The sequence below is a fragment of the Leptinotarsa decemlineata genome, unplaced genomic scaffold, assembly GCF_025532065.1.
Source record: "Leptinotarsa decemlineata unplaced genomic scaffold, Ldec_3_MD MMD2_tig00000505_RagTag_RagTag, whole genome shotgun sequence".
Lineage (NCBI taxonomy): Eukaryota > Metazoa > Arthropoda > Insecta > Coleoptera > Chrysomelidae > Leptinotarsa > Leptinotarsa decemlineata.
In genome coordinates this window covers 12243249-12257722 of record NW_027412549.1, presented here as the reverse complement: position 1 = coordinate 12257722, position 14474 = coordinate 12243249, and the positions used below count along the sequence as shown (strand labels likewise).

General features: G+C 31.5%; 2 protein-coding genes across 2 annotated transcripts; both read right to left on the bottom strand.

Annotated features, from left to right (window-relative positions):
• Positions 1-6068: 6068 nt before the first annotated feature.
• Positions 6069-6883, bottom strand: LOC111505783 (alpha-crystallin B chain). The gene has a single exon (XM_023160649.2). The coding sequence runs from the start codon at positions 6749-6751 to the stop codon at positions 6203-6205; it is 549 nt and encodes a 182-aa protein (XP_023016417.2). The 5' UTR covers positions 6752-6883; the 3' UTR covers positions 6069-6202.
• A 4037-nt stretch (positions 6884-10920) lies between these two features.
• On the bottom strand, positions 10921-11765 carry LOC141481785 (alpha-crystallin B chain-like). The gene has a single exon (XM_074173972.1). It carries the CDS (start codon positions 11603-11605, stop codon positions 11057-11059), a length of 549 nt encoding a protein of 182 aa, XP_074030073.1. The 5' UTR covers positions 11606-11765; the 3' UTR covers positions 10921-11056.
• Positions 11766-14474: the final 2709 nt, after the last annotated feature.

The following is a 14474-nucleotide window of genomic DNA, read 5'->3' as shown; positions in this document are numbered from 1 at the left end:
TTTTCTAGAAGGTCTAGACTTCATTCTGAAAAGAGACAATTTTTCTCGTGTAAAACAGTGACAAATGCAGTTTCATTTATTTACTTGATAGAATAATTATTTCTAACAGCTGAGTTGATAATAAATTCAATATACATTGTACATTATTTTTTTAAGAAATTCAATTTCAAAGTGTATATATTTGAAAAGAGCGCCAGTTTTGGCGAACCTAATACGTAATATTTCATCAAATTGTTTAACGCTCAGAAAGACCATAATATATTAACAATGTAACCAATACTTCAGTACTTACTTTTTCTAATACCACTAATATCATATGAAGTGGAATTAGGTGTTCATAAACACTAGAGAAATGAATAACATCCCATCTATCAACTCATACCTTTAATATGGTTTCATTAACTTTCATTAAATCTAATTACAAATTACCATCTAAATAGAGAAATTATAGGGCAAACTCAAGTATAGGTTTAAAAAAATGTTTAGTTTACTTCAAGTCATTTTTTCAAATAATGAATTCTCTATCCAAGTTAGATTAAAATTTCCTAGAAAGGTATCAGCAAATGAATAAATATTGATGATATGTAGTTTAGGTTAACCCATTACAAGGCATTCATGCATTCTTCAAAGAATATTACTAAACATGTTATATCACATTAGGGGTGACCTATGTTCTCTAACAGCCCTATTTACATCATATGAAGAGAATTGGATAGTCGAAAAAGTCAGTGCATACCATCTCTGTTTGGTAGATGATAAAACAGCAGAGCACACACTCTGAACCTTTCGAGAGTTTCAATTTTACCGTCTCATCTCAATAGGCTCATCTGAATGCGTTTGTTATGAGGCTGGACTTATTTGGCCCAATATTATGTAAGAAAGTGAATAATGCGGTGTTTGGAATGAAAATGTTGTTGCTGCTCATATATCTCATTCCGCGTTTTTGTATTTTTAACCTTTCAAAGGCATCTAAGAAGAGTTTTTTCAACCTCTTCAAATTTGAAACAATCTATTGCAACAGAGCATAATCAGGTGGTGGTACTGCTGTTTTTTCCAGAAAGGTTGACTGATTAACAGGATCAATCATTCTTAGAAAAAAAAAATTCTTGCAAGTGTTTCGAGTTTAATTAATGTGAAACGTAAAAATACATTTTTGTGTGATGGAATTGGCTGGTACCTGATGAAATTCCATAACTTATTCAAGTAGTACTTAACTATAGGAAGATTTCTGGTAGACAGTTCACAGTTTCACTATACAATAAGTTTATCAACCGTTTTCATAAAATAACTACTTCTCTAGAGTAGGTAAACTCTTGATGAAGTCATTGTATAGAGAAACAACTGTTGCGATTTTGCAAACTGTCTATAGTCGGAATCTCACAATAAAGTGTTACTTGAATAAATACATTTTTAATAAAATTACTTACCGAAAAGAAGTTTTTTCATAAGAACAATATAACTTTTAACAATTAGACAATTAAATACATAATATAAAATAAAAACGCTATTCAAGACAAAAACTACACAATACTTAAATCAAACGAAGAGCTTTATCTAGAATTTTGATGAAGTTTTGCCTGTTTTTTTTTGATGTAGGAAAGAACCAGAAAAAAAAGACTTATTTTCGGTATTTTACTGATTGAATTGAAATATGCAGTATCAAGACCATTGACTCCTTGTATCATTGACACTATCATGTTTGAGGATATGTATAATTTCGCTCAGAAGTCTTTTTTATATATATGATTAAACATCAGGAATGTTGAATTGTATGTCTGCGGTCTCTCAGATTTTTGTTTTTGGAAAAAAAAATCCAGATGTATTTTCATTTGAATATATATCTCTGAAGCTAATTTACTTTCCACTTATTCATTCGAAATTATAGTGTTTAATCAGCATATGGAGAACTGCTTCAAATACAATTTTGAAACCACTGAGAAGTTTACAAAATGAGGCCCTTAAAATGTATTCTTCATCTTCTTTTCTGAGAACCGACTAAAAATCGATGGACAGCAAACGGTTTACTCAACATCAATTCTGTTTATAAATCAAAAGTATGCATTTTTCTGCAGTTTTGAAGAATAGAAAAAATTACACTTCAAAATTTATAGAAATGTACTCGTTTAAAAAACAGATGAGCTCAATAATCTGTCAAAAAAGTCTCAAATCTGCATTTTTTTCAGAAAATCCATTTTAAAAAAGGAATAAGTGCCTATAATTAATTCACAAAAAAATCTGAACTATGATATCCAATGAATTTTGTATTGACAAAAGAAAATTCCTTATTTGTCAATATTCATAAAAGAGTTGTTAACTGTACATATTTCCTAAGAAAGAAAAAATTTGTACACCTGTCACATATCTATATATTGTGGTGAAAATCTATTATTTCTATAATTAGGGAAGCAGAAAAATTCAGTGAATATATCTTTAATTAGATTATGAAATAGTTTGTAAATGTTCAAAAGAGGCAAAGAAATCATAAATGAACCTCCCTTACACTTCAATTGTTCACTTTGAAAAAAGAAATATCGTCTCTAAACGACTTTCAAAGGTTGTTTCCAAGTAACTCAGAATATATTTAACCCAGACCAAAGAAAAGTCATATATTTTAATGAAGCGAAGAAATTCGGATGAAAATAAGTCAGTATCAATGATGTGTTTCCTAGATATTCTTTAATATTCCTAAAATAAATAGATAGCCATGAAATCAGACTCAAATGGCATTTGGATGAGAGATCTGATGATTATATACCAATAAAATTTTAGTGTGCTGATGGTAAGTTTATTAAAATACTAAAAAGTGTTGAACATTTGTTCTGATAGTCAAATCAGACTGTTTTACAGTAGAAGCATATTAAAAATGCATTCATTTTTATAATCCTGCTTTTTTGCAACCTATTTTGAGTAACAGATTTGTATTTGTTAAAAGAAAATATGGCACACGAAAAGATATCCTAGCATCCAACTGAAGAGGACTAAGGATCAATACATGAAATATTTGATATTTTCAGTGTATATTTTCACACGTTTTTTTATTCATTGTTTAAAATCGCAATAATCAAATGTTTATTAGCGACTATGTAACAAAAACTAGTTAAATGTAATTAATTCAATATAGTTGATATCTTCAATGTTCGTCAGATGTATTAAATTTTCTAATATCTTTCTGCGACTGAAACATTTTTTATTTGTCTTAAGTTCATATTTTGTACCCTCTAAAATAATGTGCTTTACATATAATTGTTTATTACACACATCACATGTAAGTTTATCACTTCGGTCACTTCGTTTGATAAGGTATTCATGGATGTAATTCCTGGAAGAGAATTTTATGTGCCAGTACTGATTTCATTCGGTACTGTAATTTTTAGATTTGTGAGCCATGGATGACTTGTATAGCATAGAAAAAAAATTGTTCCAGGGGGGAGGGGGGGCAAATAATATGAAGAATCCCAATATTGAATATGAATAGTTGTGTATGATATGAAATGAAATCAGCGTTAGTGCCAGTCAGTGCTATAAATCTCAAATCAAGACCTACATGACAATATATCTTTTTTTTAAACATTTTCAAGTTACAGAAAAATCTGTTTATGCTATAAATCTCAAATCAAGACCTACATGACAATATATCTTTTTATTAATACATTTTCAAGTTACAGAAAAATCTGTTTCGAATCTACTTTTTCCTTTTTTCATCTCTTCCTTTGGGCGAAGTGTTCAAAAACTATTGCATTTCAATTTGCTCTTCAACACACTTCCACAAATTACAAATTCTCTATTGATTCGTCTTTGTATAGGTATAGGTTATACACCAAAAAGACAGTAAGAAACCTATGAATTTATATTTATAAACTGCCGTTTTTATAATCAACGTCAAATTTATGCAAACCTAGAAAATTATAACAAATCTACTGACTCATTCCTACAATTACAATAAAAGAAAACACTAACTGGGAATTCAAAATCATAGCCAACTATATTATAATTATTAAATTGCAAATTATTTTTTATGGTGTACAAAATAAATTAAAACATACCATGCAAAGTGGTTCATTTCATATGATGGGATACATATATATATATATATATATATATATATATATATATATATATATATATATATATATATATATATATATATATATATATATTGTAATTGAAAAAAATACCTAGTAGATACTATTTATTATACATTATGAAAAGTACTTATTCAAAATGTTCATGTTGAAGAGCTGAAGTTCATGATGTTTCTTAGGAATAATAATACTAGAATTATTTTTATAATACATAGGTACATAGAATACTTTGAATCCAATTAATAAAAATATTTATACGTATACAGTTAGTATGAAAGTACATGAATTCAACTGTGACGCAGTTCGAATGATTAAGGAGTCACTTATCCAGAAGTGTCAAATATTCGAAAAGCTTGAAGAATTTGAGCTAGCAGACATTCAAACTATCACATTTTTTACTTTCTGTTTCACAAATGTTTACACACAAATTAATATTATATTACATAATTGATACGTAAAACAGTCTTTAAAGCCTAGGTTTATTTATTCTCATCAACCTCCATCTCTTGACCCTTCAGTGAAGAGCCTGGGGTTTTGACCTCGGATCTCACAGATCGTGAAATAGATATATTTTATAAAACCATCTCGAGGCAAAGTTGAACAACAATTATTTTCATCAAAAAGTTTGGAAAAATATCTACCAGCATATAAAGAAAATATTCAGGTGGGACGGTAGCCTGGTGGGTTGACGTGGGTGGTTTGCTTCACTCAATCAACCTCTCTATGAACCGGTGGTTCAAACCGCAAGGACGATTTCACTTCCTATCGTCACACGTTGAAAGTTAAGACCTCGTCAGTCCTTAGCTCGCACAAGTTTCGACTTTTGAGAGTTATCGTTCGTAGGAAGGCGACAGCTGGTTAACGGAAAAATAGATTTATTTTAACATATGTTTGCCGTAAGGCAAGTGTTTTAAGGCAAAACATTGATGTCTGCCAGTGAAGATGATGACCGAGTTCCATGTAAGTGAAATTTTTACCTTTCATTTAGTATATTGTGTAGGAATGCTGTGAGTGATATCTGATTCAATTCCATAATGATTGTTTGGAATACAAACTGAATGAAGAAAAAAGTTTTTTGTATAATTCAACGTTCATGTAAAAGTACCTATTTGTTTCGAAAGAATGTTTCTTTCATGTAATTCAATGTTTATATGAAAGTATCTGTTTCAGGAGGGCTTTTTCTTCCAGTTTGTGTCTGAAAGTTCCTTTTTTGAATGATCTACATCTACACATATATGTATGGAGTTACTTCTTTTGAAATTTATTGCTTTCTTTATTTCTTTGGAAGATTCCCACATTTTTCTGTATCAAGATGGAATAGTAAAAAGCCAATAACTTTCTTTCCCAAAAATAAGTAATCTCTTCTAAAATATAACCCTTCAAAATAAAAAAAAAAGTATATTTTGTCATTTTTTTTTGAAATATTCATTATTTGCTCATTTTTTAAAAAACTTTCTCTTCCTTTGGTAAAAACTCTACATCCTAATCTGTGTTATAGAAATAGAAGACAATTATAGATTTTTTAAATGTAAACTGTTTAAACAAACAAATATTTTGTTAATTAATATATATTTTTATTTCAATATTCATAATTTACTTTTTTTTTGTAATAGCTTTACCTTCTTTCACAAAAAATATGCTATGGCCTAATCTGTGTTATGGTATATAGTTTATTGCAATCCTCAATTTCTACAATTTAAAAGTCAAATGCACAAATTCCGAATACGTAGAGATTCTCATTTATGTTATTCACAACACAATCCTGAAAAAATTATTCAATTTCACTACTTAAAATTAATAAAAATTCAACAATCTTTTGTGGTTTCAGATTTCAACCCAAATGAAAAACAAAACATGCTTAATCTTCAAATATTTTTATTTGCAGTAAAAAATCAATTAGCATTGGTTTCAAGGACCACCCTTCTGTTTCTTCATGTCATTTGGTTTTTAGAGTATACTCTCACAGATTTAAGAGAACAACAAAGATTTTGATAAACAAATTTATTTAAAAATGCATAAAAAATTAACATAACTTGGAAACATCTAGTAGCAAAAATAATACTCAAAAAAGTCTTTTCAAAGTAAATGTGAACTATTCCATTTAATTATACAGCCTTGGTTTATTTCTTCTCATCAACCTCCATCTTGTCTTCCTTTTTCTCAATAGATTTAGCTGGTTTACCAGTTTGCGAAATGGGAATGGATCTATGTTCTACCTTTTCACCAGTCGTAGGAGCAGTAATGGTCAAAACACCATCAGAGGAAAGTTTGGATTCAATACGTCCAATATCACACTGCTTTGGAAGGACGTATTTTCTTACGAAGTGTCTATAAATTTGGCCATGCTCATCTTGCTTTTCCTCGTGTTTAGCCTCAATCGTGATGGTGTTATCCCCAGTTACCTTTACTGAAATTTCTTCGGGTTTGAAATGTTGAACATCAAAGTTTGCTTGGAATTTGTCCTTGTCGAAACTAACTGACGATCCGGCGTCTTGTTGAAGGGCGGCACTGAGATTTCTCAAATCTCTCAAGTAATCTGGATACTGCAGCATCGATCTGGAAATGGGAAGAGGGCGGAAAAAATCGTCATCTGTCAGGATCCCCAAATTTCTTTGGCGGGGTCTCCACATGTCGGGTTCGTCAAAAATCAAATATGGTAGTAAAGACATCACGTTTCAATGATTTGAAATATTATGTCGATATCAACACTTGCAGTAAACAACTTTTAGTACTTTTCAAATTGTACTTCACCTCACTTCTCCACTCAAATAATATAACTGACTCGGCAAACTTCGCCGACGGATTATATACTGCTATTGGCGGACTCTAGATTGTTCGTGAAAGATTTGAATCTTATTGGCTGTCAAGCTGCCGCTTCTAGATGTTTCGTTTATGTTCGGAGGAGGATCGAGAACCAACCAGTCATCGGATATGAACTCTGGGAATATAACTATGGTTTAAGAAGATGAATAAAGAAACTTGTTTGCATGGAAAGGGGTATATTTTTAGGAAAAGATAATTTTTAGAAAAGAAATGTTTTGGCTTTCTACTTCTCCATATTTGTACAAAAAATGTAAATGAGAATCTTCCAAAGGGCGGAAGAAAACAATTACACTATACAACTCGGTAAGTCGAAAAATGTTTTTTTCCCACAGTAAATTGTTGGATATCTTAATTGGTGAATATCACTTGAACCATCCATTATTTCCATTTATCAAAATTTTTCAGTAAGTACCCTTTTTATATATGAGGATTGGTTTAGTGAGTAACAAATTTCGAAAGATTTGACAGTTTTTTTATATTGTTTTATCTGAATCATGAATATATCTGAAAGTGAAAAATTAATTAGTCACCGAAACTGCGTTTCCAAGAAGTACTGCTTACACATCTAAGTATCTAACGTAAAAATATAATTCATCATAATTCACTTATCTTTATTACATTGCTTTTCTGAACTGCTAATCCATCTCCATTTAGGACAGTGACGTTTGCGAAAGACCAGACCTTTATATTTACCTTATAAATGTCAAATCCGTTCAACTCAGAAAAATATCCTTCTGTATTGAAAAAAGGGCATTGAAAAAAAGTCTTTGAAAAAAAAAGTCCAACTTTGAATTTACCTGCATCATTACTGAAGAGAAATATTAAGTCAGGTCATTAAACCCGAGATGACCTGATCGAAACCACAAAGTGCGGCTGACTTCTGTTGATGACTGATATTGTTAATATGTTATTTTGTAATTGCAAAAAGGGATGCATGCGGAATCCGAAAAAGTGGATTAGGTATACTGTTAAACTGTAGCATGCCTACAGTGCAACGGCAACAGTCGTTTAAATACTGCGCCAATGATTCGAATAGATGAAATAGAGGACGATATTCAGTAAGTTTCAAAAAGTTTGCACCATATAGGATTTTTTTTTATTATTCATTTGTTAGAACAGTTTATTCTTGCTAAAATTGGTGCATTGCGGGAAACTTGGATGTGAGTTGACAAAATTCTAAATTTCCGAACGGGGTACAGGGAGAAAAAAAATAGAAATTTTGATCAAGAGTAAACTACCCTTATTTTCGACATTTTTGTCGTTGTTCACTTAGAAAAGTTGTTTAAATTTGAAAACAATATTCAGATTTGAAATCACACCCACCTACGTAACAAAACAAAAAAAATATATTTTATGGTTCTAGCTAGCCTCTTAAAAGAGTACTAGTATCTCATATATACCTTAGGCGCCTCCCTCCTATTACTATTATAATATTTCAATGCGAAATTAAGTCAAATTTATTATTCGAACTAGTACCTATATCGATGTTTGTTGAAAATAGTTTAAACTTTTACTAGTTTTTTTAGTGCAAAATTGATATTTCACTCTGTATGTGTCAATAATAACTATCAGTATGATTTAATGATAAGAAGTAATGACTAAATTTATGAATCTAAACAATTGAGTAATACAAATCGGTAAGTTTACGGTCACTTTAATTATGGTATTACCTCAAAGGTTAGTCCTAATTTACATATGTATTGAACATAAATAAAAACCAAATTACAAAAACGTTGAGAAACTTGAATAATGAATCAGTAAATCCTTCAATTTCCACTTGTCTTCTTTCCATCGCTAAACATTTTATTGTTCGTGCACAAAATTCTTTATTGACATTTTCTAAAAAAGATTTCGGTATACTGGCACAACACTGCCTAATAACATTTTATAATCCATCGATATTTTGAAATGGTCTTCAAGCATACACATTCTCCTTAAGGTATCCCCATAGAAAAAAATCTAAAGGAGTGAGATCGGGAGTCCTTGCTGGCCATGGATTTATCGAGTATCTACCAATCCATTTACTCTCAAATTTGCCATCAAGATATTCTTTAATTAATGTCGTACTATGACACGGCGCTCCGTCAAGCTGGAACCATAGCCGTTCTCTTTCTTGTTGTGAGAATTGATCAACAATTGGCTCTATCTCAATCATCAAAAAATGTAAGAACATTTCACTGTTCATACTGTCACGGAAAAATAATGGACCAGCATTTAATTTGTTATTGAAAATGCCTTACCAGACGTTTGTTTTAAAGGAATAATGGTTCTTGCATTCTCTTTTAAAATTTGGGTTTTCGTCGGCCCACCACCGGCAATTTTGCCAACTTACCGCTCCATTTGCGGTGAAACATGCCTCATCAGAAAACAACACATATTTGGAAAACTGTCTACATTCTTCTGTCTCTCCTTGTACCCACCCTCAGGATTCAAATCTTCGATCGAATTCTCATTCTTTCATCGTATGTATAAATTTGGGTTTTGATAATATTCTTTGTGCTGATGTTTTACTTAGGCCTGTTATGGATGATACAGCAGCAAGACTAGGTACTTCTCGGATTCTCAGTTACTGTTAATAATACATTTTGTTGTAATTAATTGTTCCCAGTTACCCATTTAGGATGTTTTTTGATAAATTTGTTGTCCACAGATCCCGTGGCCAAAAATTTTTGATAAATCCTCCCTACAGTTGTGTTACATGACGTAGATTAAATATTTCTGCTATTTCTCTGTTTGTTCTATTTTCCCAATGAATTAGAGTCATTTCAATTTTGTCATTTGCACTCAGCATTGTGAATAAATTTATAAGGACAAATCTCTAATTAGGTAATAAATTTCACGATGCTAATACTCACAGTTTAGAAACGCAAAATTATTTACTTCTTATAATATCAAAAAGTCAAAGGTAATGTGATTTTAATAATTCATAGACTAATTTTCAATGTGAAATATGAAATTCTTCCTAATCCATACACGATAAACGTTAATATGTACTGTTTTGGAAAAAAATACTTTTTTCAAGAAAAAAGTGTATGCTGAAAGACCATTTCAAAATATTAATGGATTAGAAAATGTTATTAGGCAGTGTTGTACCGAAATCTATTTTAGAAAATGTCAATAAAGAATTTTGTGCACGAACAATAAATTGTTTAACGATGGAAGGAAGACATGTGGAAATTTAAGGATTCAGTGATTCATTATTCAGGTTCCTGAATGTTTTTGTAATTTGTTTTTTTATTTATGTTCAATACATATGTAAATTAGGACTACCCACAATAAACCCTTGCAGGTTGTGGAGGAGGGCCGCCTAACCCTTTGTGGTGACACTATGATTAAAGTGATCGTAAACTTACAGAGGTTTTAATTAATTGTTTAGCATTAATTAATTTAGTCAATTATTTCTTGTCATTTTATCATACTGATAGTTATTATGGACATACATACAGAGTGAAATATCAATTTTGCACCAAAAAACTAGTAAAAATTCAAACCATCTTCAACAAACGTCGATATACTAGTTCGAATAATAAACTGGACTGAATTTCGCATCGAAATATTATTATGGTAATATGAGGGAGGCGCCTAAGGTGTATATAAGATACTAGTACTCTTTTAAGAGGCTAGCTAGAACCATAATTTTTTTTTTGTTTTGTTCGGTAGGAGGATGTGACTTCAAATCTGTATATTGTTTTTAAATTTGAACAACTTTTCTAAAAAAATTTTAATAATGTCGAAAATAAGGGTAGTTTACTTCTGAATAAAATTTCTATTTTTTGTTCTCTCCTCCATTTAGAATTTTGACAACTCGAATCCAAGTTTCCCGTAATGCACCAATTTTTATCATGATTGAAATTTTCTGACAAATGGATACTAAAAAAAGTTACCCATACGATGCAAACTTTTTGAAACAAATTGTATGATATTTTTAAAAATGTAAACTTTTAAAATCCTTTTTTTAATAGCATTGAGTTTTTAGGGTATAGGTACTACCACAGATTTAAGAGGACAACAAAGATTTTGATGAACAAATTTATTAAAAAATGTATAAAAAATTAACATAACTTGAAAACATTGAATAGCGAAAATAATACTCAAAACAGTCTTTTCAAAGTAAATGTGGATTATTCTACATTTAATTATACAGCCTTGCTTTATTTCTTCTCATCAACCTCCATCTTGTTTTTCTTTTTCTCAATAGATTTAGCTGGTTTACCAGTTTGCGAAATCGGAATGGATCTATGTTCTACCTTTTCACCAGTGGTTGGAGCAGTAATGGTCAAAACACCATCAGAGGAAAGTTTGGATTCAATACGTCCAATGTCGCACTGCTTTGGAAGGACATATTTTCTTACGAAGTGTCTATAAATTTGGCCATGCTCATCTTGCTTTTCCTCGTGTTTAGCCTCAATCGTGATGGTGTTATCCCCAGTAACCTTTACTGAAATTTCTTCAGGTTGGAAATGTTGAACGTCAAAGTTTGCTTGAAATGTATCCTTGTCAAAACTAACAGACGATGCAGCTTCTTGTTGAAGAGCGGTACTAAGATTCCTCAAATCCCTCAAGTAATCCGGAAACCCTAACAATGATCTGGAAATGGACAGAGGTCGGAAAAAATCGTCATCTGTCAGGACCCCTAAATTTCTTTGACGAGTTCTCCACGTGCCGGGTTCGTCGAAAAACAAATACGGTAGTGAATACATCACGTTTGAATGATTCGAAGTATATATCGGTTTCAACACTTAAACTGAACACGTTTTTATCACTTGGTGTTCTGCAGCTTCCCCTTATTGAAGAAAACTCAACTACCAAATATAACAAACTGTCTAGCCAATTTCCTCGACAGCTTATATACTACTATTGGCGGTTTCTCGATTGTTCCCGACAGATTTGAATTTCATTGGCTGATATGTTGCCGCTTCTCGATGTTTCGTATATATTCGGAGAACGATCTAGAATAGTTCGCAACTGATCATCGGATATGAACTGTGGTCGGTTCGAAGGTGGGAATTTTCAACAGCTAATTAAAAATAGAAATGGTATGGTAGAAATGATATGAGTTGCATTGAGCTAATAATATTTAAAGAAACGATGTTAACGAATATCACTCGATCTAAAAAAAAATTTTAGATGAATGTCCATTTTTTTTAAACTGTAATTTTATTTTTGAGAAATACTAATAAAGTCATCAGAAATAAATAACACCACCAGTTCGTAGAACGCTAGCTGCTCTCATTTCATAAAAATGACATCAGTTTCGATAATTTCTTTCATAGAAAACCATCGCATGTAATAATTATCGATGCAAAATATGTCTTCATATTTATTTAATATTTTTATATTGATTAATATGTTATAGAAAGTTACTGTTTTCTGGAGATTCAACTTTGATATATTTCAATAAAGATTTACAAGTAATTCAACAACGAATGATTTGCTGAAGAGAGTCCACCTTCGCATCGTTTATACATACTTATAATTACATACAGTGCATTTCTTTAAAGCCCTCCCTTTTATTTTTCCAACGGGTAAACTCAAAAAATTGAAATTTGGGATAATGAAATTAACGCATGAGTACTTTATTTTGAAGTGAAATTGACAGATGAAACTTTCAAGATGGTGACTGGGCGCCAATTAAATGGAAAGGGGGGTCTTGTGACACATCTTTTTGAAGCTCCTGACAAATCCTTCACAACCCTAGAATATATTGTCAATATCTTCGAATACTACAAAATGGCGGAACTTTTAATAATTGCCTGAATACATTGACATTTAACTACATAATATGAGAAAATGAGCTTGAGGTCAGTTCAGAAGATGCTCGGAATGGTTCCCTTGAACTTCTTGACATATAAACAGACATATAAACAGCCTATCCGATATTTCACGCCGAACATTTTCTAACACAGTAACGTCAATATCTCTAGGTACAAATATTTATTATTCTCTGCCGTATATCCAATATTGAAGCAGGTTCGGTTTCGTACACCTTTTGCTTCAAATGGCCCCATAAAAAAAGTCCAAAGGTGTCAAATCTGACGAGCGGGCTGGCCATTCTGTAGAACCTCGACGGCCAATCCAACGACCAGGAAAAGTAGTATCCAAATAGTTTTTTACTTATCTGGAGTAATGTGGTGGTGCTCCATCTTGTTGGTTTGCAATATCTTTATCGAATTCATTAGAATTTGCTTCGACGATTTCAGTGATGAGACGGTCAACAGTAGTTTCCAGCATATTCAAACAATTCCTGTTAAATTTTGATCAATAAATAAAGGTCCTACAATATGGTTTCCCAATATTCCTGTCCAAACGTTAATTTTTTCTGGAAATTGGGTATGTGTTTCCCGGAAAACGTGAATGTTGGTGTCACTCTAATAACGGCAATTTTGTCTGTGAACATCGCCGTTTAAAAAAAATATACATTCGTTATTAAAACAAATATTGTAGAGATAGGTAGGATGCCTTGCAATGGTTTCCGTCATGATTTCACAGAATTCTGTTCTTCGATCAGGGTCATCTTCAGTTAATTGGTGTACCATTTTAATTTCGTATGGATGATACCTATTCCTCTTCAAAAGTCTCCACACAGTAAAAGGAGACACCTCACAAACATTCGCGACAGAATGAGTAGACTTCAGGATTTACTACCATCTCACCAATTATTTGCACTTGCTGTTCTTCCGGAATGGACGGATAATCTGGGGACTTTTTTCTACAGATAGGACGAAACGAAAAACGTTCATTGAAAATCCTTTCGCTCCGTAAATAAAAATTGCTTGAATTTTATTTTACAATGGACGATAATTGACCATTTCAGAGATTGTTGACGTGGTACCTTCCTACTAGTAAAACCGAAAAGTAAATGAGAATATTCTAACTGAACAATTCTATTGACATTTTTTGCCGTTTTTATAAACAAAAATTAACTTAACAAACCTTATCAGGTTGTTGGAATTGCCATATGGCAGATAAAAAGGAATATTTCTAGAAGTATCGATATTAATGTGTTTATCTTCAGGAAATTATTAAATGTTTCGCCATTTTGTAGTAGGTGAAGATATTGACTTCATATTCTAGAGTTGTGAAGTATTCGTCAGGAGCTTCAAAATTATGTGTCACAAGACCCCCTTTTCCATTTATTTTTTTCCCGATGGGGCCCAGTCGCCAACTTGAAAGTTTCATCTGTGAATTTCACTTCAAAATAAAGTATCCATGCATTGATTTCATTACCCCAAATTTCAACTTTTTGAGTTGACCCGTTCAAAAAATAAAAGGTTGGGGGGCATTAAAGAAATGCACATAGTATGGTCTTGTCCGCAGTGAATGAAGCAACCACAGCAACAGATGAAATACAATTATAAATTTGAGATAGATCACGAAACTATCTGAACAAATTTTCATCTAATTTTTTTTCTTGTGGTTTTATCGTTTCGGTAATTTTTATAGCAGTCCTCATTTGATTGTATATTTGGGTTTGCATAGATTGTAATAACTAGTAGGTATAAAGGATTATAACAGAGCTAATATTATAACAGGTGCTAATATGATAACATTTAGAAATCTGTTATTGTC